The sequence below is a fragment of the Oryzias latipes genome, chromosome 24 (assembly GCF_002234675.1).
Source record: "Oryzias latipes chromosome 24, ASM223467v1".
NCBI classification, from domain to species: domain Eukaryota; kingdom Metazoa; phylum Chordata; class Actinopteri; order Beloniformes; family Adrianichthyidae; genus Oryzias; species Oryzias latipes.
In genome coordinates, this window is record NC_019882.2 from 22,333,690 (window position 1) to 22,352,838 (window position 19,149).

The following is a 19,149-nucleotide window of genomic DNA, read 5'->3' on the forward strand; positions in this document are numbered from 1 at the left end:
AAGATGTGTAACCCTTGTGCTATTTTAGATGACCCAACTCCCAATGTTACATAGTCCAGCAGATGAGCTTCATCTAGATGGAGTTGGGGGACGGCTGGGGGTGTGAGATGAGCCAGAGGCAGAGTCCTCGGCCAAGTGTAGCAGCAGGAGCTGAGACGAGGTACATGATCAGGAACAGGAAATGGATTTGGTTGTAACCCTTATGCTATCCTAGGCACTTTAACATTGGGAGTGGGGTCATCTAGACCCACTAGACAGTGCTCTGAACCTGTTTTCTTCAATGATTTGTGATCTTCACTGGTGTCCATGGATTACATGAAATCTTTCCACCTTTATCCACCTTTGTCATGGTAGGGAGAACACGTCAATGGAAGGGGGGGGGGGGGTCATCTAAGATAGCACAAGGGTTAAAAGTCAGGAGCTCCATTTTGCGTTTGAAGAACCATCGGCTGTCATCATCGAGGCCGTGATAAGGAAGGGAGTGACAGGGATGCATTGGGTTTGCTGGACAGGTAGAGGTGGGTGTCAGTGAAGGTCAGAGCCCTGAGGCACACCTGACGGCCTGGAAGCAGGTTTTTAGCTGATATGAATGAAACCAGTGAAGACCAAAGTCATGTTAGCGTACGGCGCTACTGAAACCCAGAGGTTTACCGAGGGAAGTCTCTGCAGGGTATTGCGTGTGTGTCCACACATGTATGTACGTGTGTGTGTGTGTGTTAGCATGGTTCAAAAACAGGAATGAACACATCAGGGCACACATATCTGTGTGTGTGAGTCTGCAACACTCCTACATCTGCTGGGAAAGTGTCTGCCCAGAAACTGGAGGGTTGTGGGTTCAAATCCATGATTGGGTCAAACCCATGAACCACAAAATAAGACCTAAAGCCTCCCTGCTTCACATCCAACATTGAGGTTTGGATTGGGGGGGTCAGACCACCAAATGATTCCTGTGACTGACACATTCAGGTGATTGCTAGAAGATCTACAGACTACATGATGATGAGACACAAGACACAGAGCAGATGTAACAGATTGTTTTTAATTTTTCAGCTCATAAAACACTTTGTAAAAATATAAAAGTTGTAGAATAAATTCTCAGGCTTAAGTCTAAAACCCTGTTAGAGTTCATAGGGACTGACAATGGCAGCCTGTTTCTCAGCTCAGAGGAAATACTGACAACTAGAACATATCTGACTTTTTTTACTGTACGCTCTCTTTAAAGAGGGTTTCTTACAGAAGCAGAGAGCCTGATTTCTGCCCTTTGAAAGTAAGAATGACCCTTCCTGGAGCTGGACTTCTGTCTGTCTTGGTCTCCTTTAGGAAAGAGCCTGCAGTGTTTTAGATAAATATCTTAATAAGAAATCTTTCTCAGAAAATCTGAAATTCTGACATGACAGAGAAACTGACACATTCAACATAACATGTTCATCTCATCATTCTGATGGACTTACTAAAAAATTAACCTAAAATAAAACTCATGACTGTCTTCAGTCTCCCTGGGAGGTGAGGAGCTCAAACACAGGAGTCAGAAATAATCCACTTTTTCCTTAAAAAACCCACTATGATGGTGTTTTTAACATGTCCTTGTGGTATTTTCTCACGATAGAGGACATGCATAAAGACTTTTAAGATTAAAATTCCATTTCGGAGTATTTCTTTATCCACATCGATGTGAATCGTGATGCTGGGCGGGCCACAAGTTCCCTGCTCTGCAACAAGGAAGCAAAAGGGGGGGTGGGGTTGCTCCCCCCACACATACAACTCATTCATTTTCTAATCTGTTTTATTCCTTTCGGGCTGCTGGAGCCTATCCCGGCCACTTGCGGGCGAAGGCAGGGCACCCTGGACAGGTCGCCAGTCTGTTGCAGGGTGAGTCTAGTCTATCAAACACACATACATTCCCATTCACACCTAGGGACAATTATAGAGGGACCAATTAACCTATGAAGCATGTTTTTGGATGATGGGAGGAAGCCGGAGTCCCCGGAGAGAACCCACGCACGGGGAGAACATGCAAACTCCACACAGAAAGGTCCCCATTGGGGTTCTGGTTCATTCCCCGGTTCAGGTCCCCAGGGACCAGGGACTTGAACCAGGGGCCTTCTTGCTGTGAGGCACGAGCGCTTACCACTGCACCACCGTGCAGCCCACAACTCAAATTTCTAATAAACTCCTGCGCTCAGTAGAAACTACGTCCTAGAAAACGACTGTTTTAAATTTGGCTAAAACGGCATGAGCAAGGGTTGATGGCTGACGAAGTATGCATTATCACTTTTTAACGCATGGCGTGGAAGCCTGAACTGGAGGACGGTTGCTTCCGCGAAGTGCGTTAAAAAGTGATAATGCATACTTATAAGGCCTTTAACCCGCTTATACCATGATCACTTACAAAAGAAAGAAATATTAACCAGTTTTTACTCCTTAATTTATGTTTTTTTCCAATTTAGATCGCCTTTCTCACAAAAAGCAGACTATTTGCACTACATAACAAATAGTCTGCGTCGCGAAGCACCACCGCTGCAGATTCATATATATATATATATGCTGATCTTCCCGATGGGTTGAATAAAGCATCAGTTCAGAGAGAAAGTTCACCTCTTACCGCTTGTTTTTGTCCAGATGATGAAGCTAAAGGTTGTTTTAAAGAAGCCGGCGCAGTGATACAAAACATTTAAGCTAGGTGAGCGGAACTTCTTTTTTCACCGTGCGGTTATCATGTGGTATATCACTTTTTAATGCACAGCCAGCAGCCAATCAGAATCAAGTATTCCCCAGACCATGGTATAATCATCATTAAAAGACCACTGGGAAGACGCTGAAAACAGATCAAGAGGGTCAGAGTGGGGACTTTAAATAGGATTTCTGCAAATCCTTTCAGTACTTTTTTGGTTGAAATTGTGTTTAACTAATTCACTCAGTTCTGCTCTTTCACAGCTTGCATGGAGTCTAGTTTGAAACTCAGTGTGTGTGACTGCACTCTTATGACAGAACATGATCCTGAAACCAGCATTCAGCAGAATAAACCAGTTCAGTCAGAAAAGAAGGAATCTTCCAGTTGGATCAGATAAAAAATACCTGAAAATTAAATCCAGGTAGATGTTGCTGAATGAAGTTTCATGAGTCCATGACTCCTGTCTGAACGTGTACATGTGCTGAGAGCGAGTCTCTCTACATAGGATGAGCATCATTTTGAAATCTGATGGCTGAAGCATAAAGAGCAGCTGGGTAGAAGCAGTTTCCTTCATGTCTACGGCCGGAAGAGTTTCATTGGATCGATTGGTTCAGTGTTTGCAGCTCACTTTTGGTTCCTCTACATTTCTCACAGCTGCAGGTATGTTTTCCTTCTCATCATTTCTGTTGCTGCGGCTGACGTCAGTTTCAAAATGAGCCATCATCTTTCACCTCAAACATTCCAGATGCTTTTTGTTGATGTCTGAACTTATTATTCCTGCAGAAACCTTTTGGTGGGGCTCAGGGCCTGAGGTGGATGCGGTCTGTCATTAAAAAAAAAGGATGCAACAGCTTAGCAGACGACAAGACAGACGTTTGCTCCTGACAGAGGTCACTCAAAGTGCAAGGATAATTCAGTCAGCTATACAGACTGACCTCAAACCAAGGATCTGAAGTGTTCAGATTCTTTATGGGCCGCTCCACCACAGCTTAGCTAGCAGTAAAGACACTTCTTTTACACAGAAAATCTGTGGAGCCTAACTGCATTTAAAAGTGGATGCTTGAAAAGAATCTGGACATGGGTCATCCTGCTGCTCACACCATCCTGGAAGCTGATGGGAAACGGTTTCGTGGACCCTCAGGGGCTTTTAGGGATCCTCATCCATGTCGTCCAGGTTGGGGGACATGATAAAGTGTTTGGGGTAATGCAGGCCTCGTTCATCAGCGTATTCCTCCCAGCGGGCGTCATCGCTCTCATGGGTGATGTAGCGCTCGCCTCGCCGTGTCTCAAACTCCCTGAGGTCCAGCCAGGTTTGGTAGTCCTGCAGTGATGGTACAGAGACAGAGGTCAGTGTCAGTGGTGTCTCATCTTTGCTGGTGTAGGTTTTACTCTTTGATCACTCAGAGTCACATGAAAGTCCTGGGGCATGCTGGGACATGAACAAAGCCCCTGACTCTGCTGTTTCCATGGAGATGCTGTCTGAAGATCGCCAGCACATCTCTGAACTGTGGCTTTGAGGGCAGGAGATGTGACTGAGGCAGAATCATCTGAACAGCGTTAGGGGCATCCAGCCATTCACACCCACACACAGTGAAGCCAAGACTTCAAATGCTGGTGGGGGGACCCCCCCCCCCCCAATCACCTTTTATCAGGCAAAAAGGACTTTGATTTACTGCAGAAAACACAGGGACACTACAGCAAAGTGATCCCTGTGAGGAACTGTAAAATTCCCACTGCACCTGAATGTGGTTCAAACCTGTGTCTTGCAGTCAAGAGCAGTTTACACTGCACCACAGCCCGTTGATGGCATCCATTAAACATAAACATTGAAGAACACCTTTAATTAAATTGCAGTTTTGATGGTATTGATTTTTGTGTGATAATGCACACTTCAAAGGCTGTTATCCCGCCCATATCATGGTCACTTACAAAAGAAATAAATATTCATTCAGATTTTAGCGCTTTTTCTTGTTATTTTTTCAGTTTAGATCGCATTTTTCACAAAAAGCGAACTATTTGTTGTGTGATGCGACGTGTTTTCACGGTAACATGACCACGCTGAGCAGACCTCGGCTGCAGCGGCAAAGGAAAGCGATACCTACACTGATAAAGCATCAGTTCAGAGAGAAACTTCTCCTCTTACTGCTTGTTTTTGTCCAGAATGATGAAGCTATGGTTTTTTTAGATAAGGCAATGCAGTGATACAGAACATTTATAGCTATGTGACCGGAACTTCTTTTTTAGGTGTGTGTTATCACTTTTTAGTGCACACCCAGCAGCCAATCAGAATCGAGTATTCACCCGGACCATGGTATACGTTTCTGGTAACCGATCTTCCCTTCTCCTCTCATCATCTTGGCTTGATATTTAGAGGCGTGGCCTTCATCCTCGGGTCACATGTGTGCGTCTCACTCATTTTTTCAGCAGACTCCTGTCCAGTTAAAACTCTCCCTAATTTAACAAGCAACGTTATAACAATCCAGCTTTATACTGAGGTTTTTTATGAAGCTTTTCTCCATCAAGCATCACAAACAAACATCTGTCTGTGAAAATAAACTACATCCACAGCTGTCTGACAGCAGTGTCCTTTGGCCTATGAGATATGACTCTACCATCAGTCAGAAAGACAACACTAATCAATGGCAGAAGTTGTGGCGTCTGTTCTTCTTAGCAGCACAGCAGCTTGAGTTAACACAGTAAATTCAAAGACACGCGACCGAGCGGCCCTGAAAAACACCCAGCCCTCCATCTTCAGATCATGTTTGATGGAAATAAACATGATCTGAACATGTTCAGCTTCACAACACTCATTGTCTGTCTGTCTCTTAATGCCACCCACATTCATTCCATTACCTGCAGCCAGGGGTGGCTCAGGGATTTGTCCACGCTGAAGCGTTTCCTCATTTTTACCTGCAGCAGGTTATTGATCAGGTCTTTGGCTGTTGGCGAAACATCAAAACATCTGCTGTGAGTCTCACATGCTCACCTGTGGATCCTTGTGAGTTATCAGCAATCTTCTAGGAATCGTTTTTGTTTATCAAATAAAAAGCAAATTTAAAATTGTTCAAACAAAATTGTAAACCTTCAGGTTGCAAGATATTTTTCTTTTTTTAATTTAATATCAGCCACAAACATCCTGCCTTCATCCATGTTTAAAAACAGCATAATGAAGGGTATTGCATAATCTGTGGCTGAAATGTTCCTCTCTAATCTTTCAGATTTAATCAACATAATCAGCAGTTCAGCTTTTTTTAGCATTGCAATCAACAGTTCCTTCCACCAAAGACGGCTTCTTTACTGGAGATGATGACATTTTTTATGTGTTTTGTAAACAGGTTGTTTTTATAAAATCATTTTTAGACGGCAGCACGTCTCACCCTCCTCAGAGATATCCTTCCAGGGGTTTGGTGGGTACATGAAGGCTGCATTCTGGATCTGGTCATTGATGTCCTCGTCCTCGTTGAAAGGAAAGGTTCCGCTCAAACTCACATAAACAATGACGCCAACAGACCACATGTCCAGAGAGCGGTTGTAGCCTTTGCTGCGCAGCACCTCTGGTGCCAAGTATGCTGGTGTCCCGACCACTGAGCGGCGGAAGGACTTCTCCCCGATGATGCGGGCAAAGCCAAAGTCACAGAGCTTCACCTGGATGTGAGGAAGAGCTGCAGTTTGAGCTTCTGCACTGTAAAGGTAGAAACCCTTCAGGTGTTCCTCGACATATTTACCCGTGGAAACGGCTCTGCTGAGGCCAGCAGCACATTCTCAGGCTTCAGGTCGCAGTGGACGATGTTCTTGAAGTGAAGATGTCTGAGGGCCACCAGGATCTGCAGACACGGTTCACAAAATCCTAACTCAGTTCCAGATCCACACTAAAGATCCCAAAGCAAATCATACACACTGAAGACCTGGAGCTGTGGGGAGGTGCAGATCCATTACAGTGCAGCCAGCAGACCTCTGCTTCTAGCCATCAAGAAACCCCCCCATTTGACATTCTCCCCTTGTGTTCTTGGTGCAAACAGATGAGTTTTAAAACTGCTTTCAGGTGGGGACACAAACTGCATCTTTTCTGACCAGAACAGGCAAAAATAATGATGGATGTAGACAACATTCTCATCCTTCATCTAAGATATCTAATTACAGATCTGAGTAGTCAATGGCCAAAAGAATTACAAATCGTTTCCGGAGCTGCTTTAACCATCTTGTTTGATAGGATCCAGTTGGTTCATGTACGATGATCCTTCCACACACAGAAGAGGCAGTCATGGTGTACCACAGAGTTCTGTGCTTGGTCCAAAGAGGCTTCAGCCAACTCAACGGCCTTGTGTTGAGTGTTCGCTCGGAGACTGGAAGGTTGTGAGTTCAAAACCACGTTGGAGTCATACCAAAGACTGACAATGGGGCCCAAAGCCTCCCTGCTTGACACACAGCATTAAGGGGTTGTATTGGGGGGGTTAAATCCCCAAATCGTCCTGGGGGTGTAAATGGTATGGTGTGGCATACTATTTCTATGCTGATGATACTGATGTATAGACCAAGGAGATATCCTGAAGCTGTCCAAGGCTTGAAGCATGTCTTCCAGATTCTTTTATTCTTCTTCTTGAACTCAGTTAAACAGTTTGTTGAGTTGGACCTGAGTGCTTCAGGATGTTACTGGGTAACAGCAGAATCACACTGGATGAGATTCATTTGTATCCAGTCCTACTGGGAGAAATCTCAAGAGTAAAAAACATGAACTTGCTGACCTGCATGACCAGAAACTTGGTGAGGCGCTCGGGTAGTCGGCTCTTCTCACTGGATAAAATCATCTCCAACATGTCACCATGAAGTTTTTCCATGACAACGAAGACCTGCTCTGGAGTCTCAAACATACATTCCAGATTAACGATGCCGGGGTGGTGGAGTTTCTGTCAGGCAGAAGAACATGTCCGCTCTTTATTAGAGCTCTTTCCACTGGTCACAGCTGGAGAAGGTCGGATGTGTTCTACCTGGAGAATTGCCACCTCGTTCCTCAGCTGACTCTCCTGCTTGGTTGGAAATCTCATCTTATCAATGATTTTGATTGCCACATCTCTGCCACTCTTTCTGTGTTTACCTGCACAAAGATGTTTGTTTAAGGATCTGAGCATTTCTGAGTCTGTATTATTTTGGATTGAGACTGGACTTTCTGACATCTCACCTCCATAGACGATTCCAAACTGCCCTGAGCCGAGGACGTCATCCGCGAAGATCTGGTACACTGAACTTATGTCCTAAACAGGAGAAAGACCAAAAATGTTTTTCAGAGATCCATCACTCTTGTGAATATTTACAAATCATTCTTGAAATAAAATACTGGAAAGACTTACAACATTTTCCTGAATCTGAGAGTTTGACACAGATATGCTGACTGAGAGTTCCTCTGAGGAGACACAACAAAGATAGGCATATGGATGTGGTGTTAGCTCTCATTGCTTGACTGAAGTTCTTGACAGCATAAAGGGAAGAAGTTTGAGGAGGAAGGTTCACAACAATGAAAGACCCCCCCCCCCCACCACCACCACCTTGTTTAGAGCTACAGACTGAGCACAGATGGCTTTAATTTGACCTGACAGCGAGAAGCCAAGGGCAGCTCTGCAAAGGGACAACTGATGTGCGAACATCGAGTACACATGTGGGCTCGTTTGACTGGGTCACCCCCCCCCGCGATCAATGCTGCAGTTCTAATGGTGTTCAGGTCATCAGTTATGTCATTGTTTGGGGTTTTAAAGCTGTGAAGGCCAGCCCTATGTGCTGTAGGTTGAATATCTCATCAGTTCATTTGGTCTTATTTGAGAACGTTCCCAGTGGCTAAAAGCTACTCTCAAAATTCTGAACTAATAAACTGAACTTAATAAAATGCAATGTTTCATGTGTTTTTACTCTCTTTTTATACTTCATAGATTGGTGTAGATATATGAATATTTTTTATTCTAATCCAACTACATTCATGTGGGAATGATAAGTTACTGACCTGCTTTTTAAACGTAGTATTGTTAGTATTAGAGATAACTGTGATGGAATGACAATAAGCACATCCTAAAATGATTCATCTTATGAACTCCTTTTTGTCCCTTTCGGGGTCACAGGGCTGCTGGAGCCTATCTCGGCCACTCGTGGGGTGAAGGCAGGGGAGACCAGTCTGTCTCAGGGCAACAATCACACACCCATACACACTTACATTCACACCTAGGGACAGTTTAGATCAACCAATCAACCTATGAAGCATGTTTTTGGACGGTGGGAGGAAGCCGGAGAAAACCCACGCATGCACGGGGAGAACATGCAAACTCCACACAGAAAGGCCCCCCATTGGTGATTGTTGAACTGGAGCCTTCTTGCTGTGAGGCAAGAGCGCTAACCACTGTGCTAATTATGAAAATGGTTTTTAATAAAAGGACAAACATAAAACTGAGCTTATTGCTAAACCAAACTAATTCAGCACTGAACTGAGTTGAGCTCAGACTGAATGAAACATCAGGACATTTTGTTGTAAGGTGTCTCCACATTCATGTCAACATTGAATGAAAAAGATCATCTTTGCAGGCTGATTGCATTCTGTACTGTAGTTCCATGTGACACGGCACAGATGAGATTGATGGAAATGGCCTAATAATCAAGACGCAGAACACAATGTGCTGTAACAGAAAGAAAGAATCAAAGAAAAAAGCATGCAAAATTGCACAAAAAAAATCAGTGACATAGAACTACATTATAGCGAGGGACCAATGTAAAGGATGTTTGGAGAAGATTTGAAATTGCTCCAATGCCACCATTCAGAAAAAGACACAAAAGATTATTGCCCTTGAAAAAACAAAAAAACAAAGAAAAGAACAGCCCTGCTGGAAATAATTTTGTTTTTGTCAAATTTTGGACGATATTTTCAAATCAACATGATTGCCACACTGTTGCCTTTCATGGAATTATATTTCTGCAGAGTATGACAACATTTGACACAACTCAGGAGAGCTGGTGACTTAATGGACTGCTAAATGACCTCCCTGGTTTGATCAGAGGTCAGAACGATGCTTCGAAACAGAAGCTCCACTGGAAAATTTGACACATGAGCCTAATCTGGCCATTTTCTTCTTCTTCTTTTCCTTTGGTCTTTTCAGGGGTCGTCAAAGAGAATCATCTTCCTCCATCTAACCCTGTCTTCTGCATCCTCTCCTCTAATACCAGCTACCTGCTCTGCTCCATTACGATCCACCCACCTGCAGACAAACAGATCCATGTACCGGTACATCTTTGTTTTCCTTGTCTGAGCTGGTTCTGCTCCCCATTTTTATTGCACCCCTAATATTACCTTGGGGTTGTGAGGGGCTGTAAGCAAGGGGAGAGAATGTAAACAAAGATATGATGGGCAATGAGGGCAGGCTTAGATCACGCCAATAGTCCCGCCCACAACTCAGAGGCAAATTTTTATTGAACTACTGCTGCTCTGCAGAAGCTACACTATATTACCAAATGTATCGACTCAACTGCCTTGACTCACATTTGAACTGAAGTTCCATCCCTAACCCATAGAGTTCAGTATGATGTGGCTCCACCTTTTGCAGCTATTACAGCTTCAACTCTTCTGGGAAGGCTGTCCACAAGGTTGGGGAATGTTTCTAGGAATTTTGGACCAAAAGGTCATTGGTGAGGTCACACACTGATGAAGGCCTGGCTCTCAGTCTCCGCTCTAATTCATCCCAAAGGTTTTCTCTGGGGTTCAGGTCAGGACTCTGTGGAGGCCAGTCCAGTTCATCCACCCCAGACTCTGTCCTCCATGTCTTCATGGACCTTGCTTTGGTCATTGGTGCACAGTCATGTTGGACGAGGAAGGAAGGAGCTGCTCCAAACTGTTCCCTCAAGGTTGGGAGTATGGAATTGTCCAAAATGTTTTGTTATCCTGAAGCATTCAGAGTTCCTTTCACTGGAACTAAGGGGCCAAGTCCAGAAAACAAGCCCACACCATAATTCCTCCTCCACCAAATTTCTCACTCGGCACAGTGCAGTCCAAAATGGACCGTTGTCCTGGCAACCTCCAAACCCAGACTCCTCAATCAGATTAACAGATGGAAAAGCGTGATTCGTCACTCCACAGAAGGCGTCTCCACTGCTCTAGAGTCCAGTGGCGGTGTGCTTTCCACCACTGCATCAACGCTTTGCATTGCACTTGGTGATGTGTGTTTGGATTCAGCTGCTCGGCCATAGAAACCGTTCCATGAAGCTCTCTGCATGCTGGACTTGGACTAATCTGAAGGTCTGTTTGGAGTTCTGTAGCAATTGACTGCAGAAAGTCCTCGACCTCTTTATGCTTCAGCATCCTGACTCCTTTCCATCAGTTTATGTGGTCTACCACTTGGTGGCTGAGTTGCTGTTGTTCCCAAACTCTTCCATTTTGTTCTGATAGAACTGACAGTTGACTGTGGAAGATTTAGGAGAGAGGACATTTCACCACTGGATCTGTGGTACAGGTGGCGTCCTATGACAGTTCCACGCTGGAATTCACTGAACTCCTGAGAGCGGAACATTCTTTTACAAATGTTTGTGAAAACAGTCTGGATGACTGAGTGATGATTTGATACACCTGTGGCCAGATCACGTGATAAGGACACCTGATTCTGATCATTGGGATAGGGGAGCAAATACCTTGGTAAAATACTAGCCATAGGCACAGTTACACTATTGAAAATCTCCCAAAGCACAGCCATACACCTGCTGAAGCAGAACTGCTGTTACAGTCACATGTTGGGCTGCCACACAATTAAACACCCAAATGCAGCAGTTTGAGTTTATACTTGAAAGTATTTAGGCAGGGTCAGAGGTCATAAGTCTAATGAGCTCCAGCTCTGATGAAAACCATTTCTAGAGGAAAACTTTCAGATAAAACCCACTTTGAGTGGAGATAAATCAGAAAGAAACTCAGCAGAAAAAAAACTGAAAATCCCAGCAATTATATGATCAGTTTGTGTGTATCTATGTGTAGCTATGTGTTTTGCATTAGTGCAACATGAAGACATGTCTAATCTATATGATTATTGAGCCAGAGGGCAGACAGCTGCAGCTGTTGGTTCAATTCTGTACGACTTTAACAAAGAGCAAAGAACATCAGCCTTTTAGTGAACGCCAATCAAAAACTCTGAAGTGATGTAGGTAGAGATGCACACAGAAGTTTCAATGGAAACACCAATCCAACCGTGATGAAGACATTAGGATAGATGTTTTTACCGTCCAGTTAGTAAACTGATGCAATCTGAATATTGGATAACATTTGGTTATGTAGATATGAGCAGTACACCACAATGCAGAACACATGAAGAGCTCATACTGTGTTTGTCCACCTATGAGAGACAAGATCCAAACATGTTTCAGTAAATAAAATAAAAAAGATCAAATCTGATCCACTTTAAATCTAATTAAACTGGATCAAACAGGATCCAGTTTAGTTACAATCCAGATTGTCCTTCATCCAGTTCAAACATAATGATTTAATGTGATCTACTTTACATAATCCAGTTTCTACACCTTGTTTTAAAGTTTAAATGGACTCCAGTTCAGACATGATCCACATAAACCTGATCCTGGTCAAACTAGAGTGTACTTTTGTTGGTACTTACTGTGGTCATTCCTCTGGCCCCGCCCGGCGCCAACGCTGGCCTTGGGCGTGACTGGCATCATTGCCTGGCTGATGGCTTTCTCCCAGCTCTGGCCCACACTGAGCCCCACCCCGGATGAAACAAGCACAGGGCAGTGGTGCGGGGAGCCATTATCTTCGCCGACAAAGTACACCATGTTGGCAGTAATGAGCTCGAAGCAGTGGGGGTTGCTGCCTGGGGGCAGACTGCTTAGATCCTGCGCCGGCTTCACCCGTAGGATCTCCGACAGAGGGATCTCCTGCGAAGGAGAGTGAAGAAGGCAAAGCTGGTTATGTGCTTGATGCTGAAGGACTTTGTCCTTCCAAAGCCTGATTTCTGCAGATGAAAGAAACCGTCCTTCTTACAAACAAAGCCTCTCAATCTGGCTGAGGCAAGAGTTGTGTCTTTGGAGTCATCTAAGCATTTTGTGTTCTGCCAAGTTCCCAGACACCAGCCACTTCAGCCACACTGTCCCCCTCTGATTAAAGACAGGATGTGCTCCAAAACGCTGGCATTTGACAGCTCGGAAGGAGCAAAGCGAAGGCAGGGAAGTCTGCGGTAACTTGCCTCGCTCATCTTCAAAGCTTTGCTTTGAGATGAAGGTCAACAGTAACAAGATGAAAGCTGGAGCAGAGTTGAAAGAGTGAATAGAAGAGAAACAGCTGAACGGACCTGAGGTCACAAATGTGGAGGAAGCCCTCTCATTGTGGCTGATATTTGGAGACAACAGATTTATTACTTCTACATACACAAATCTTACACAAATCAAAACAAAATTAAAGCAAGTAGACACGCTAAAGCCTGTTTTATGCTCCCGCATTTTTGCTGCAGATGTTAAAAAACAATAGAGGCACAGGCCCCTCCCCATCCTGCCTGTAATGTTTGATAGAAAAGCTGCTTTACAACTGGCCGCTTTATTTTCTCGTGGGATGACAACCAAACAAAATCTACAGAAGTATAAATGATTAAAGAAAAAGCTTTGTTTCTACTAGAATCATATACGTTTTTTTCTTTTGGACCAACTAACACGTTTGTCTGTGATTGAAAAAGCAGGGGGAAAGAAAAGGTTTGTCCAGTTAGCCTAAAGCACGCCCTGAGAGCGTCTGCTGGAAATGTTCCACCGGTATCACCTGGGGTTGGCGTGGAAGCGTAGCACAGCAAAGATACATGTAGGTCTACACAGTCAGTCAATTTGAGCTGCAACATGTGCAACCCCCCCACACATACACAGATGGAGGAAACTTGATCCAATCTAAGGAGAACTCTTACCCTGTAAAACTTGGCTCCACTTTCATTCTGGAACAGAGTCAGAGTTTTGCTGTCCAGCCTCCAGTAATGTCTTTTTCTCTGAAAAAGACAACCAAACTCAACAGTGTCACTGTTAGGAGCATGAGAGTTTATGACCCATCAGAGGAAACCATCTGGATCTGACAGGACCAAACCTGGACCAGGCCAAGTTGTCTAAGGACAGACAGAACAGGACTAATAAAAGACCCCTGAGTTTATTAACAACCATAAAAATACAGCTGAACAGACTAACTTTTATCTGGTTTCTTTTAAGCTACTGGAACCCAAACAAAGGAAAGATAATACATGTGGATAAGGATGAACACCATACCTCTTACTAGCCTTACCTGTACTCATGATTGGAAATAATGTCTCGGTTTTATGCAAAGAAAGTCTTTTATAAAACGATTTTTTAGAAAAAGCTTGGTAAAGCAAAGGAAAAGGTGTGTGTCTACATGTGTTTTCTGTGTGTTCTAACCAGGTTGTCCCTGCTGGTATAATGCACCATCCAGCCCTCTTTCACCACTGTGGAGCTCTTCCTCTTGGTGTGTTTGATGGACTGAACCACCCGCATCAGGGGGATGTTGCTGCTGGTGGACGGGCTGCACAAAAGCACATCACACTCAAAGTCGCTCCTACAAATATGATTTTAGGAGAAAAAATGGGCTTCCTGACAAAACATTTTGGAGTAAATAAAATGCATTTTTACAATGTTTATGAATACAGGGTCATTTGAAGAGGGGAATAGCATTATCTTTCTGTTATATGCGTCCAGAGCTCTCATAATACCAAAGGTTTTTACTTCTCCCCTTGCAGACAGGTCCCAGGTGATGAGCCAAACAAAGAGTGGCTCAGCGATAACCCCCGCATCATCCCCATTATCTGACCTAACTCGCCAGTCCATTAGCTAGTGTTTAGTGATGCTGAATGAGTCCACATCCGTTAAAGACTCACTTTGGCCTTTCTTGTTTTCTGATTCCAGTTGTTGTCTTTATCTTCCAGCCTGACTATTATCTTGGATTATCTTCCCCTATTGAATAGCAGAGACCCCCACCACATCAGGTTCTGTCAACGGATCAAACAGTTGTTCAGAGTCCGTGACCCTTCTGTGTCTCACCCCAACGGGAGACTCAATCGGCGTCCTTGTCATTGCCCACATGGGCATGAGAAGAATGTGATTGAAAGGAATGTCTCTCTGGTCTGAATCTGAGTGGTGTTCTGTTGTTGGACTTCTGTGTCCGTCATGAAATGTGACACCATATTCAAACACAGGAGGGTTAATCAGTGTGTGAGGGAACCAGGACGCCGTAGGCATTAGGTCAATGATCAACACTGTAGTCGTTTCAGGCGACCTTCAACCATGTGTCTTGAATACTTGGGATTCAAGCTTTCTGGACTCCTCCCTGGGGAAGTGTTCCAGGCATGTCCAACTGGGCGGGGGACCATGGGGAGGACCAAGGAAAGGTTGGGGAGACTACGTCTCTCAGCTCGCCTTGGAATGCTCCCAGAGGAGCTGAAGGAAGTGGCCAGGGAGAGGAAAGTCTGGGCATTTTTTCTTAGACTGTTGCCCCTACAACTTGTTTCCAGATTAGGTGACGAACATAGAATGATGGATGGATGGATAGTTTTCCTAAAGTATGATCACTACATCATACCTCATTAGAATAATAAAGTAGTAAAAAAGAGAAATAAAGTAATGTTTTGTTTTGTTTTTACCTGATTGCTCTGATGGTTTCATCATCTTTCTCGGTATCAGTGCAGGGACCCTCCATGAAGAAGAGTTTGTCTTCTGAGGTGGAGAGCTCATCCTGTTCGTCCATGCTCTGACCATCACTGTTGATGTCATTGTCCACCTCCATTGTCACTTCGGAGTCCAGACTGGGACTCAGCGGCTCTGAGAAAAAGAATTGGACATAAAAGGTTTCAAATAAAGAAACTAAAGAATAAAAAATAAAAGTTTTGCTGACTAAACCACAAATTTTCTCCGTCTCTAATTGTCCTTAATATTTTCTCTATCAGTTTTTCAAGTCCTCATTTGACCTTTATTTAACCTTTACCATCTCCCTGTACTCCTGCCTTCTTTCAGAGTTCCACTTCTTCTTAGCAAACGTTTTCTCCTTACCAAACTCCTGAACTTCTTCATTCCACCATCAAGTTCCCTAATTTTCTTTCTTGATTCCAGAGGAAACACCAAGAACCTTCCTCCCAGTCTCTCTGATCACTTTAGCTGTAGTTCTCCAGTCATCTGGAAGAACCTCCTGATCTCCTAAAGTCTGTTTCACCTCCTCTCTCAAAACCATTTTTAAACTTCCACCACTTGGTCCTCTTTATCTTAAATTATACTTTGTGATTTTTGTCTTAATAATGATGTTTAAATTGACAGGATAATTTTACTTTTAAGTCTTAATGGACTCAGTGGGCTTTGTTGAAATGCTAACCAAAACCCACTCATTAGCATAAACAGTCTCTTGAACCATGGTTTTGGTGGTCCAGGTCTGCTCCTGAAGCCTTTTTTGCTCACAAGGGGACCATGCAAACACCAAGAAGACTAAGAAAAGAAATGGAGGTCTATAACACTTAATGAAGAATGACATTCTGACATTCCCTCGTTATGCTTTTGACATTGCTTTTGCTTGTTCCTAAAAAAGTTGATTTCTGCCTTCAAAGCAGTATAGCATAAATGACCAACCATCTCCTAACTTTAAATCACCATTAACTGAATGAATGTTTATAACAGAAATGAACTAAAGGCTTTTCCTTCAAACAGTGTTTGCAGTTTGGCTGGGTTCAACCTTTTTAGCCAAGTCTGCATTAAATAAGTGACTTGGAGTCTAAATTCTTTATCATATCATCAGCTTCAGCATTCACACATGCATTTTACAGGAGATGCAGTTTTCCAGTAGAAATCCTGCCACACATGGGGCTTTTGGAACCGAGACAAACGGTAAAACCTCTATGATGTCTGTGTTTGCTTCTTTGTGTTGGTTCCAGTTCAGCACAAATGTGGTTTCCTTTTTTTTTTTTTAACTCTTGCGTTTGAAATAGAGTCCAGCTGAAGTGAATAGACTCACCTCCATTAAAGTCCACCTCTCCCAGACAATCTCGGGGCACTTTGCTGGCACATCTCTTATGGCAGTTAAACTTACAATCTGCAGAAAATCAAAAAGAGGTTTTCAAATTCTACCTAGAAGTAGAAAATATCTGCCATGACGTGACACTGGGGCTGCTCATTTAGCAACCAGAGCGAAGCTTGCACCTTTGCACTGCAGCCCCTGCCTGAAGAGGCCTTTCAGCAGCCGTTTGCAGTACTGGCAGATGGTGGGACGGGTGTAGGTGTGAACGGAAAAGGTGTGAGGAACTTTAACTCGACCGAGGACCATCTTCTCCATCCAGATTGGACGCCCACTCATCAGTGAGTTACGCTTCCCTGCACCCATGAGGGGGCGCTGTTGGAGAAGAAAAACCAAGTTAGTTTCAAGCAAATATTTGTTAGAATGGCTAGAGGTCAAATGAGCATTATTGATGCACACAGATTTCTTTTTGTTTTTAGAAACACAAACAAACCAATGACTGAGACTACATTTCAGTCACTTCTCTACATCAAAGATCCCTGAATTCAGTGTGTTCACGAGTCAACCTTCCTCTTCTGCCTTATTATTTCTCATAATTTAACATACTTAATATTTCAGGTGGAATTTTTGTCATTTGTAGTTCATGAAATGTTTAACATATAGACCAATCAAAGCAAGGGTGTGTGGCCTGCTAGTAGCTTCTACGTCACATCTACATGCTTTTCTAAAGGGCCTATATACCATGATATTCTTCAGCCTTTTATAGTAAACCCCATCATTGTATGATAATCCAGTTATCACCTGTGGCACACAAATGAACACATTTTTATTAAATACTAGTTATTTTCCAATCAGGAAGAAAGACGACATGATCTATGAGGCTCCGCCTTTCACTCCTTGCGGGTGCCGCCCATTTTATGACGTCAATCTAGAGCCGACCTAAGCAGCATGTCTTTGTTTCTCCCACGAAAACAAACAACATCCAAAATGAAATGAAAAGCATTTAGCTGATCGCCACTAGCTCTGTGGGGAAAGTGGGCGTGTGTTTTAGCCTGGGGGCAGGGCTGGCAGCACAGACTCTTCCTCACTTTGTGATGTCACAATGTGAGAACCCACTTGTTTTCGTGGATTGGGAGGGGCTGGTTCTCAGAGAACATGTTTTTAAAGGAAAACAGAAATGCATAAATGGTCAAAATACCACTTTATGGTTGTTTATAGTGAGGAATAATCATTACAAAACACTCAAGGGCTTAAAAAGTTGATTTTGCATGATGTAGACTCTTTAAACTGTATTTTTACATCTGCTGCTGATTTAATAACACTTATTTATTTTATTTAAAAGCGCCTTTCAAAACACCACAATTAACAGTAAAACAAAAAAATTACTTAAACAAAACTTTAAAAACATTTACAACTATTCGAATTTAAAAACAACAACTCATGAATGCAATCTTAAGCTTAATTTTGTTGACAAATGCTTCAGGAACATGCTTGACTCAATGAATGTTGGAATGTCTTTGAAGTTAATGCGCAAATGTAATATCTATTAAAACCTCACATTTCCTGATAAATATGGATCTGCATTGTAACCTGTAGTTATTTACACCCAACTTCAAACATGTTAACATTTCAGGGTGTTATGGTTTGGTATTGAGCAGTCCAATGGCCCAGGTAGTGAGGGTGGGGGGACTCTTTACAGCAGGAAGTGCAGGCGCTGCTATATGTAGTTCATCAGGAAGATGGTGTTAGGGGGCCACTGCTGTTTATGTTATAGAGTTACAGTTTAACAGCCAGAATCACGTCATCAAAAATGATAACAAACTTGTTGCTTTGACTTTTGACTCTTCAGCAGCCGGCTACCTTTCCATGTCCACAGAAAAGTGGGTGTTGACCTGCCTGCAGGATCATGAACTCCATTGATATGCTAAAAATGTAGAATTTCTATTATTGTTTTTATTATTACCATTCTCTATAGTTGCCCTAGAGCAGTGTTTCCTAACCCTTGTCCTCTGGGCGCTATGTCCTGCATTTTTCAATCCAACCCTGCTCAAACACACCTGCCTTTCATGACTGTCATTGTCAGGCGTCTGCAGAGCCTGATGATGAGCTGAGTCAGGTGCAAATAAACAGGGCAACATGGAAAACATGCAGGACAGTGTGCCTTGAGGACCAGGGTTGAAAAACACTGCCATAGTGCATGCAACTTACTATTAACAGGTTTAAATTAAATTTCAATAATAACATTATTAGTAGGCTGCTAGAAGTTTGAAGCTGGGGAAAGTATGGTGCACTGGGGTTCTGTCCTCTACTCTCATCTATTTCTACTCTCATCTTGATCATTTATTTATCATTCAGTCCTCCATGTCTCTGTTTGGTGCAGTGCAATTCATGTATTGTCCCCCTCTCCCACTCCCCTCGTCTCTAGCTCGTCTTGTATCCCCAACTCCATCTGGATGAAGCTCATCTCCTGGACTATTTAAAC

The 19,149-nt window shown here is 43.3% G+C and overlaps 1 protein-coding gene across 3 annotated transcripts in view; it reads right to left on the reverse strand.

Moving 5' to 3' along the window:
* Positions 1–3,244: 3,244 nt before the first annotated feature.
* The window catches only part of LOC101171628 (serine/threonine-protein kinase D3), a 47,275-nt gene continuing 31,370 nt past the window's right edge, over positions 3,245–19,149 (reverse strand). For all 3 annotated transcript variants that reach the window (XM_011492091.3, XM_011492092.3, XM_011492090.3), the window contains exons 6-19: positions 16,853–17,042; positions 16,668–16,745; positions 15,313–15,490; positions 14,075–14,198; positions 13,579–13,656; positions 12,292–12,568; positions 8,017–8,069; positions 7,848–7,920; positions 7,657–7,763; positions 7,414–7,575; positions 6,397–6,495; positions 6,049–6,316; positions 5,525–5,610; positions 3,245–3,992 (exon numbers count right to left, since the gene is read on the reverse strand). In XM_011492091.3, coding sequence (XP_011490393.1) covers positions 3,819–3,992; positions 5,525–5,610; positions 6,049–6,316; positions 6,397–6,495; positions 7,414–7,575; positions 7,657–7,763; positions 7,848–7,920; positions 8,017–8,069; positions 12,292–12,568; positions 13,579–13,656; positions 14,075–14,198; positions 15,313–15,490; positions 16,668–16,745; positions 16,853–17,042 — 1,947 coding nt within the window. In that variant the 3' untranslated portion in view covers positions 3,245–3,818. The remainder of the gene's footprint in view (positions 3,993–5,524; positions 5,611–6,048; positions 6,317–6,396; positions 6,496–7,413; positions 7,576–7,656; positions 7,764–7,847; positions 7,921–8,016; positions 8,070–12,291; positions 12,569–13,578; positions 13,657–14,074; positions 14,199–15,312; positions 15,491–16,667; positions 16,746–16,852; positions 17,043–19,149) is intronic.